General features: G+C 30.7%; 1 protein-coding gene across 3 annotated transcripts; it reads right to left on the bottom strand.

Moving 5' to 3' along the window:
* Positions 1–5,138: 5,138 nt before the first annotated feature.
* LOC101512615 (patellin-6-like) lies at positions 5,139–8,225 on the bottom strand. Of its 3 annotated transcripts, XM_073370947.1 has the most exons (5): positions 7,886–8,225; positions 7,144–7,277; positions 5,725–6,019; positions 5,514–5,638; positions 5,139–5,403 (listed from the first exon to the last, which is right to left on the bottom strand). In XM_073370947.1, exons 2-5 carry the CDS (start codon positions 7,233–7,235, stop codon positions 5,271–5,273), a joined length of 645 nt encoding a protein of 214 aa, XP_073227048.1. In that variant the 5' UTR covers positions 7,236–7,277; positions 7,886–8,225; the 3' UTR covers positions 5,139–5,270. The 3 variants fall into 3 exon arrangements, with proteins under 3 accessions (XP_073227048.1, XP_012575128.1, XP_004513983.1); XM_012719674.3 differs by lacking the exon at positions 7,886–8,225 and having other exon boundaries at positions 7,144–7,842; XM_004513926.4 differs by lacking the exon at positions 7,886–8,225 and having other exon boundaries at positions 5,725–6,016; positions 7,144–7,838.
* Positions 8,226–11,192: the final 2,967 nt, after the last annotated feature.

Below are 11,192 nucleotides of genomic sequence, written 5' to 3'. Positions count from 1 at the left end.
TTCTTGCTTGTCGATTTTAATAGGGTGGGATACAAAGATGAGCCTTTTATGTTAGCGTCGCAAGCTCAACAAATGTTTATGTCACTGATTCTGCTGATGATAAATGGGTTGTTGTCCTATCGACCAATAAAATAAGTGATGATAACAATAATGATGAAGATGTTGGTAATGACGCTTGTTGGAAAAAGCGTTGTAAAAGGCTTTTAAAAATACAGCCCTGTTACATAAGAAACAAAGAGGTCTTTTAAAGCGCTTGTCCAAGCGCTTGTGGACTAGCGTTGTAAAAGGCTTCTAAAAAATTAAATAATAAGGTCTATTACAGCGCTTGTGGACAAGCGCTTTAAAAGGCTTCTAAAAAAGCGCTGGAATAGGGTTTTAAAAAATAAAATAAGGAGGTTCATTAATGGACAAACAAATGTGAATCCCACCAGCAAAAGAAGAAGGGCATATTAATGTATTTAATTATTTTATATTAGCCATGTAATCTGAACTGAGTTCATGTAACTTAATTTGATCTGCAAAAATTGAGCATTTTAGTATTTAGCTTGAACTGTATTTGATACTAAGTTCATGTAATTTAAGTGTATGTTTGAGGAAAAAGCGCTGTAATAGAGTTTTATATATAACTGAAAACCGCTTCAGTTTCCTCTTCATTATGTAAACTTCACTACGCTAGTATCTTCCTCCTCTTTGTTCTTCTCATTGCGAACCCTATCATCTGTGTTATTATCCCTACGAACCATCTCTTCTCATTGAAATACGTAACCCTCATTACGTATTTCTGCAAATCATACTTTGTCCTACGAACCGTTCGTATTTCTGCGCATTGTCGGTGTTCCTTCTCGTACGAAACCTATGTATTTCTTCTCACTATTCAGGTATTGTATTTATTAATTTTTTGTTGTCACTAAAATGCATGCTGAACTTATACTGCTACGTACTTAGACTACTGCATGTTGAACTTGTTGAAGTTATACTTAACTGCATGTTGAACTTATTGTGGATAAATGGATACCAACAAATATTTAGATCATCAAAATGAGGAATTTGTCAACCCTAAGACTTATGAAAATGAAGTCAAACATGGTGCAACCATCATGCAAAATGTCATAAAAGCAAGGAGTAGTGGCATAAAATTTGAGGTATACTATACTTTGTTTGCTGTTTATTTTTTATCCTTTTTGAAAGCATATACTTACTATATGAGTTTATTAAGTTGGATTGAATGAGAGTGGTCAGCCAATTGTCCCCAACAGTTTCATGTTTGTAAGTTATATTGGGGCTGTTGTTCGTAAGAATATCCCCATCACAATTAACGATTGGAGAGATAAGGGGTTGAAGGATGCGAAAGATATATTATGGGCTGATATACAAGTAACTTTTTTGATCCACTTTTTTGTTACTTATAATTTTTTCCATTGAAATACTTTACTCAAACTATATCTTTATTTCGTTTACAGACTACTTTTGTTGTTGATGAGGTGACAAAGGCTTACATGTTGAAAGTTGTCGGAAAATACACCGGGGTTTTTGATATCACCTCTCAAATTGCTATCTAAAAGATCGTGAAGGAAATATGAATGTTGAAGCTCCAAAAATATATAAACATTATATATCAAATGAAGAATGGAGCGCATTTGTAGCAAAACGTTCAGATCCCGCGTTTGTGGTAAGTGATTAATTTATTAGCATTTGTGTTTTATTATTCATATTCATAGCGTATTTTAAATTTTTATACGAATGTTATTTTTTTATATAGAATATAAGTAAGGCAAATCGCGAGAGGGCAAAAAATCCGACACACCCATACAAAAAATCTCGTATGTGATATGCACGTCTAGAGCAAAAACTTGTAAGTAATTAAAACATCACTTTTATATAATGTGGTACATTATAAACTATAGTTGCTAACTAATATTTTGTTTATGATCTTAACGAATAGCTACAAGACACCCAATCCGATCAACCGTTGGGTCGTCATATCTTGTGGAAGGAAGCTCGTGTAAATAAAGATGGAGTGGTTGATAACGAAAATGTTCAAAAAGTAATAGAACTTTGTGTAAGTATATTATCACTTTAATATTTTTTTAATATTGTATTTTAAAAATGATATTGAACTTATATTTCTAATCCTACGTGTATGTTAGAAGAATCTCGAACAAAATTCGGAAAATCAAGCGGACAACAAAGCTAGTAGCAGGGACATTCTCAGTAAAGTGTTTAATGTTCCTGAATATTCCGGTCGCGTGAGGGGGAAAGGATTTGGCGTAACTCCTAAAAGCTATTTATCACAAGAGAAGCGCCAAAATCCATCTAATGAGGAGGTATTAGAGAAGCTCTAATTCCTATCAGAGCAGGTGGCACTCTTGGTGAAGAAGAATAAAGACAAGCAACTTCTAGATCAGCTCCAACGTGAAATACAAATGGAGAGTGAAAACGCGAGTTGCAACATTGGTCTCAAAAGTCTTCCCGAGGTAATTAATTACTTAAAAAAATAAGAAATTCATTCAACCTAATTGTTTCACATACTTATGTATTAACCATTGATTTAGGGTGTCACTCCTTGCGTGTTGTACTTATCCTCCCCTACTCATCGCAAGGTCAGAAAAGGAACATCGTACAATACTTTGGGAGAAGTATTGCACAACACATCGATCCCTGCAGGCCATGTCAAAGTATCACCAGTTATTGCTTTGGAACCAAATGCACCGTTGCCTATACCGGACAACGATGCAGATATGAATTATTTGGGCGAAGCAAATGGTATTTACGTGGCATGGCTCACACATCTTGTTGCCCTTGATAAGGTATGTTTAATTAATTGAATGTATGTTTAATTGATATGTATATGATTATGATTTATTATATTTAATTGCTGATTTTTTTCCGCTGTTAACTTTAATTTCACATTTATTTAGATTCAGACAAAGTCTAAAGGGAATGATAAGAAGATTCTCATAAATGAGTCAGTCACATCGCCGGAAAAGGTTTGTCACATTTATGCTGTAAGGTTTGTCATTTTTTCAGATTCAATAAACTAAAAAACTAATTAACCTCATTTTTTCAGATTCAATCCAATAAACCACCCGCACAGCAAACCAGTTGCCAGAATAAACCAGCTGCCACATCACAACTGGATGTTCGTGGTAAAAATAAAGCCAGCAAACTTCAAAAATTGGAAGGTAATAAAGCTGGCAAACTTCAATTTATTGGTAATTAACTTAATTTATTGGTAATTAATCTAATTTGAAAAGTTCATTGAAGGTTTTTGTATGAGAAGTTGGTGTGCACGCCAGATTGTCAAATAGATTTTCATTCTTGTCTCCGCATAAGCTTTTGATGTTTAAAATCTATCTAGTGAATGTAAAGAAATATGTTGTAGATATCATATTAGGAAATAAAGAGAAGGATAAGTTGTTCTTTTCACCATATAATTCAGGGTACATAATTATATATTCTTTATTTATATCTTTTTTAATTTATGAGATCTTAATTTATTAGTTGTGTAAACAAAATTGCCAACCAAATTTTTGTTGGTGTAGGGCACATTGGGTGCTATTTGCAATCAATACGACCTCTGAAGTTATATACTATTTATATCCCTTGCACAACAATCACTCTGATATAAAGACTATGTTCGACACGTAAGTAAATTCATTTATTTCTTACATATATATAAATAAATAATGTGTTTGTTAATGCTATAATAATCACATTTATTTATTCGATAGTGTTTTACAAGTTTTTCGAGCTCAAAGATGTGCTACAGTGTCGAAGCAAAAGTCAAATAACATCACATGGATTCCAATAAAGGTTTGAAATATATGCCTTTAAGATTTCATTTACAATCAATGCAAATATTTATTGACTTATATGTTTTATTTTATAGTGCCCTCGTCAAACTAACAACATCGACTGTAGATACTATATATTGCGATTCATGAAGGAGATTGTTGATATGAATCAAACTATAATCCCATAAACGGTACGACATTTTCATTATTTGTCTTTCATTTATAAACTATGTATATATTTGATTCTAACTTATTTATGATCAATTTTTATATTGCACAATACTTTGACAATTCCAGTCCAACATACTCTGAAAGAGATCTAATTGAAATAAAGGAAGACTGGTGTCAGTATGTGATTGAAATGAAAATTATTTGATTTGCTGGGAAATGGCATGCTGCAAGGGATAGTTATATGAATATATGGTAGTTATGTTTTGTGTAGTTCTGATAGTTATATGTATATGAATATGAAACATTTGAAAAGGCTTGAATATGTAGTTATATGAATATGTATATAGTTATGTGTTGTTGCAATATGTGAATATGTATATGAATATGTTGTGAACTGATTGTGTAAATATGTAAAGTTATAAAGTTAAATTACAAAGTTATATAGTTCTGTTTTGTTGTGTACTGATTGTGAAATGATTGTGTGAACTGATTCTGGATGAAAATGATTTTGGAAAAAAAATTAAAAGATAGCGCTTTCTAAAAAATGTCATAAAAAACCAAAAGACGCTTTTTAAAAATTCCATTTACAGCGTTTTGATTACTAATCCATTCAATAGGCCTCGTTTTGTGTTTTTGCTAGAAGTGAATGGAATCAATGGTTTATGCACTAGTGCAATTAAACCTTATTAGATCGGTTCCTATGAACTTGTTAGATCGGTTTCTTGTCCGATCTAACATCAAGCATTGTAATAAATAGTTAATTATTAAATCAGCTAAAATAATAGATGTAACAAGTTACATTCAAAAATGATTTATTAGATCGGTTAAATTTGAACCAATATAACAAGTCAAATTCAAAATCAATTTATTAGATCGATTAAATTTGAACCAATATAACAAGTCAAATTCAAAATTGATTTATTACATCGGTTAAATTTGAACCAATATAACAAGTAATATTCAAAATTGTTTATTTTATCGATAAGTCAATCAATTTAAATAATTAACTTTTTAATTTTTGTTTTCATAACTTTCACCCCTTACATATGCATCCTCATAATTTCACATATTACCAAGAAAACTACACTCAACAACAAATTTTCTATTTGGCATCCTAAAACACTAGTCAACAAATAAAAGTAAAATTTATCAATTAAAATTTATAAACACTCGTTAGCAAAATTTATTTAATTTCTTTGAATTTGTATCATTTTCCTATTGTTATAGACTTATAGCTAACTACAAAGCGCCAATAAATAAAATCAATAAAGAAAAAACAAATTATTGTAGCAAATAATTTATATGTTACAGAAGATTATGGTGTGGAGAATTTGCTTTGATTTTAAGCTCCAAAACCTTATCATCAGGGGAAAAATCTTGGTCACTAATCCTCCTTAGACCACCATATTCAGCTGGAAGATGTTCTGGGGCTATATACCTTGCGACAAATCATATTGTTAGCTAAAGTTTAATGATGAAAAATCATACTGTTAGCTTAAGTTTAATGATGACAAATCATAATTTTATGTTAATTATAACCACACTCACTTGAGAAGAATTCGTGTAACCTTTTGTGGTCTTGCCAAGATGAACTTCTTTTTATTTCTCTGGTTCATAGACCTTGAGAATAAAACTTGTGAAGTGTAGAACCAAAATGGTGCATTTACTACAATCTGCAAACATAAAAAAATTAACCTTTCTGTAATTTCATTTTTGATAAAAATTCCAAACTTATAACTGTATTATTACATATACTAACATTTTTGTAAACAATCTCAGGATAATAATTCTGAAACAATATAAGAGCATTTTTGCTGAGTGCACTAAGCTCTTTCATTCCTTGAATTGGTGAATTCTTTAAATCCAAAACCTGAATAGTTGAATCAACCCATCCTCTAAAACACAACTTTTTAACAGCAATTTCCATCAACTGAATTCTCCACCTCAAAAAAAGTTCACATATCTCCTGTGTTCCAAATGTCTTCTTATACAAAACCTTGTCTTTGAAAACCTCAAAAAGATGGTCACAAACTGGTCTTCCTTCCTTATCCCTACTATCCAAAATTCCACAATTTTCAAAATCAGAACCCAAATCTTCATCAAGAATTTTATCAACATTATTTTTAATTCTCCACACCTTAGTCTTCTGTAACATATCAATATTCCTATTGGTATAGACTTATAGTCCTTAAAATCTAACTAACATATCATGGTTAACATAAATTGTTAGAATAGAAGGTTTTCTCTCTTCACATTTTAGCTTTCTTTAACTTTGAACATATTCAGACAAGAATCATAAAAACACCAAATAAGAGTATGAACATATAAGAGTATGAACACATTATTTCAGTTTTTTATGCTACTGGATCTAAGGAACAACATAAGAATGAATATAATCAAAGAGAAGAGAATTGAAGCAAGACTTGCAATTAAAAATCAGAGGAAACATGTCAGGGAAACTACATACAGTTCTTTCCATTAAAATCCAAAGAGTTTTCAAAGTCTTTCGCTACACAAACATTTATATATAATATCATATCCAAAACTGCTACAATATTGAAAACGTCAAGGATCTACACCTCCTTATTCCCCAATTAACATGTAATTCCTGATTTCCTCCCTTCTCTTTCACTCCTATTTAGTTATATCTTCTAATTCTCATCTATCTAACTACGACTAATAGTGGGGGTTTCCTAACAGTATGATGCCCATTAATCTTATATTTGCCTGTAAATAAAAGGAGTATATGCTTATTTAGTTTCGCGGTGGAATTACAAATCATGGCGAGTCGCCGTGATTTTGCCATTCTCACGATGAAACCAAACATACACGATGTATGTATGACTTGACCAAAAGTTAGAGGGAATAACCTAATTCATCAATATTGTGTACGGGATTTTATAGTTATTGAAATATAGGAAATGAAATTATAAGCGACACAACTTGTTTTGTAAAGGAAAAACACGAGAGCAGAAAATTGAGAGAACCTAAGAAGTTTGCTATAAAGATGCAGCAGCATTTGAGTCATTTGATCAAACATGTGGTGCTCAACTTAAATTTCATAAAAAAGGAAGTAATACAGTAGTTAGTATCTAAACATTGAAAATTGTATTGTGTAAAATCCATACAATGATGGAAGGTGGTGAACATATGAGTAATTGGAAGTATATATATATACCTAAGTGAGTAGTGATGAATTGATACGGTGGAGTCAGTAGTAGCAGTAGACCAGATTTGATTTGAAGAGCCCCAACTTCGAATTTGAGACATCACAATAATAGATCTAAATTGAAGTAGTGTTTATCATTCTATCTGCATAAAAAACTGATATACTTTTAAGTTTTAAGTAACTCATAATCACAACTATAACTTTTAAATTTAAGCTACCCAGCAAAGCAATATAATTGCATAAAATAACTCCATTATTTCAAACATAAGAGTATAAGAGTATGAACACATTAAGCAACAACCAAAACAAATCACAAACTCAAATTAACAAATGTATTTAAAAATTTATATCATTAGACTTATTATTAACATATACAATGTCAAAAATAACTCCATTATTTCAAACATAAGAGTATGAACACATTAAACAACAACCAACACAAATCACAAACTCAAATTGACAAATGTGTTTAAAAATTTATAGCATTGGACTTATTATTAACAGAGACAATATCACAAACACATAGCATGCAGTTTTAAAGGATGATTGAAAATTGGGTAACTACTACTACTCAAATTTCTCCATCACTTTCATAGTTTTTTAGGCATCATCACTTCTCAAATTTCCCCATCACTTATGTAGAAATTTCTCCTACAAATTTCTTCATCAATTAAAGATTAATAATAAGAATAATTAACAATGAAATAATTTTAGATTGTTGAATAACAAACAAGAATTATTAGAAAATTACCGGAGAAATCAACAAACACTTCTCGACGGAAATGCTCCTTAATAGATGGAAGAGGAAGACAAAGAAAACTCGTGGTTGGTGCTGAAGTAGAAAAATGTTGCCTAGGACCAACTCGTCGCCGGCGATGAAGACTAAAAGCTGCGATACACGATTCACGTTTTCACTGAAAGTGTTTAATTTGTGGCTTCTTAGTTTTTTGTGGTGTGTTTAATCATCTTTACTGTGGTGTGTTTAATCATCTTTACTGTGGCGTGTTTAATTTGTGAAAGATGAAGTTTAAAGCTTGAAGAATGAAAGATGAGTTTGGATTTGCGGTGATTAATTTGTGATTGAGTTTGCAGAAAAACAAAGTATGAAGGATGAAAAATGGATTTCGATTAGTGTGTGATTTCTAATTTTTTTGGTTAATTTAGGGATATTATTTTTTTTAAAAGGCTTATTAGATCGGTCTAATAAAACAGATTTAACAAAATTTATAATAATAACAAATCTGCCGTCTTTTTTTCTTGTGTAATCTTTTTATTTAATGTATATGTTAGAACAATTCAATTAGAACAGATCTAACAAAATTTACTATAATAATAAATTTATCACAACTTTTTTTTGTGTAATTTTTTTTTTAAAAAAATATATATGTTAGATCAGTTCAATTAGAATCGATCTAATAAAATTTAATATAATAATAAATTTGTCACAATTTTTTATTTTTTTGTATAGTTTTATTTTTTTTAACGTGCATGTTAGAACAGTTAAATTAAAACAGATCTAGCAAAGTTTACCATAATAACAAATTTGTCACTGTCTTGCTTATTACATTGGATATATAACAACTGATCTAATATCAACGATGTAACAAGGTTAAAATACACTAGTGATGGCCTTCGTTTTGAGTATAATAATCAATTTCTATGATATGTTCTCTTTCTTTAAATAATAATTTTGCAATATGAATGCAGGTCTTCAAAATTTGTCGAAGAGAATGCAATGTTCAGGAAGTCATCGTGGGATACAAATTCTATTGGTTCAGATAAAGTTGACATTCAACTTCCATGTGAATACCATTGAAATGGTGATAAGCACTGCTGATATGGTTTTATCATAATTTCTTTTTTGAAAGACTTCACTTTTGCTTGTTTTTTAATCATGCAGATGAAAATGATGTTTCTGTGCTTTTTTGGATGAGCAATTGGAAGACTTCACTAACAAAGAAATTATTGATTATTAATATTATACATGTTTTTGAGCTATTTCCCTATATTTGACTATCAAGTTATATGTGAAAATGACAGTCCGTTTTTTTAGTCATCTTTGATAGGTGGATCATATGCCCCAGATTCCCTTGATCCATTAAATGAAGTGCTTACCATTCCTTTGGCAAATGGTGCCTTAGTGAATCTCCACATGTCAATGCTTTGTTGTGGATTAAGGTGGGCAGTGTAAGACCCGTAACTTATTTAAAATAAGAATTACGGCTTATTGTCTAATTGTGTTTTTTGTTATTTATTATTTTGTCCGTTTAATTTTTTCATTGTCCATTGTTTGTAAAATTGTTGTAAGTGAGTCTAGCTTGCAAATTAATCCATGAAAAATTCTTGGGATATTTCCTTGATGTTTTGTGACTATGTGAATGTCTTGGCATTATTGAAATTTCAAAAGTAATTTTCTAGTGAGTTTTCTTAAAACAAGACAAATATACCTGCTATTTAAATTTTGAAGTACTCCAAATGGCACGAAGATTTAATGGGGAGTTTTATATATGGACTATAATGAGGATTTGATCTCGTTATGTTTTTCTAAGCTAAGGAACAAAAATTTCGTCGAATAAAAATTTATTTGCGAAATTTTGAAAAAAATTTAATTTATAGATTTATTATAAAAAATTTTAGCTTTTGAAAGTGACGAATAATTTTACCACTTTAAAAAAAACTTAGAATTCGAAGAAAATTTTTATTTAAGTTCTTCGATTGTTTAAGGTTTGATTTATGTCAGAAAAATAATTTTTTGAGCAAATAATATTAAATTTGATTATTTTAATAATTAAATTATTTTGATCGTAATAATAACTATTGATAAATAATTTACGACTTTTAACAGACAATTAGATTTATCTGCGAGTTGAGTTGCATCGGGATAAATAATTTCTCAATATTTAGAGGAGAGTTATTTAATAAGAAGTTAGTAGAATATTTAGAGGAATGAGTGGTTATGATTAAATCCTATTATTATTATAATATAATATTGGTGACAAAGTTTCACCTTTTGGTTAGCTTTAATTACAAAAGTAAAACACTTTCCTCTCCTCAGATTTCCTCACCCGATCTGCTCTTCCTCTCTCTCTCTTTCTCTTCACCTTTTTTTGTCATCCATTCTTGAGAAAGAGAAAAAAAAAAGCTTGTGTTGATATTTGGAAACCTTGTGAGGAAGATCGGAAAATACGGAGCTAGTGAAATTTTGATGAAGCTCTCAAGTCAAAAGTTGAGGAATATTAGGAAACTCTATTGATATGTTTGAAGTGGTACAAGGAAATTGAGAGGTGTCATTGAAATTGTTGGATAGGTTATCTAGAAAGAGCGTAAGTTGTTTGTGTAATAAAGCACTGTCGAGGTAAGGGCACTTTCTAACGATATTATATATGCTTGAATGCATAGTGTGTATGTATACATGTTCTTTGTGCTTGTAGTGAATAAAGGTGCACACAATTGTTTATGTATTTGATGTGATTATGTATTCTTAACTGATAACAAATGTGTTATGAATTTTATTGACTAGAATATGTCTTGAGTATGCTCTGTGAAAAAATATTAAAAATTATTATTGTTTAATGAGAATTAAAAGGGGAGTCTTTTAGTGATTGCATTTGTATAATAATTGATTTGGAAGAGTCAGGGCATGCTCATGCATTTCATAGTTAGTGGCGACCATGATAGGCCGAAGTGTTAGTGGTGACCGTGATGGGCCATGGGGTGGTTCCTTGAGTTGATTGGTCCACCTTATCCTTACAAGTATTTTAGAGTTGTGTAGGTCTGTGATAGACTGCACTATAGTAAATCGGGTTGATATGTGATAGGTGGCACCTCGGTAATTAGTATTGGTCTGTGAGAGGCAGTACATTTATGATTTACGGCCCTCGGGGAGGGCGTTGGAATTGCGAAATCATGTGCACTAGCATATAAGCATTGCATTAGGGTGTTTTGTCACACAAGTCATGTTTGTTATATGATGATATTTATATGCATGTTTGTTTATCACTTGATGCCATGCCATGTTATGCTTTTGTGCTTTGTATTTTCGTATATATGTTGTTTTT

The sequence above is a fragment of the Cicer arietinum genome, chromosome 7 (assembly GCF_000331145.2).
Source record: "Cicer arietinum cultivar CDC Frontier isolate Library 1 chromosome 7, Cicar.CDCFrontier_v2.0, whole genome shotgun sequence".
NCBI classification, from domain to species: Eukaryota; Viridiplantae; Streptophyta; class Magnoliopsida; order Fabales; family Fabaceae; genus Cicer; species Cicer arietinum.
This window is presented reverse-complemented; position numbering and strand designations above follow the sequence as displayed.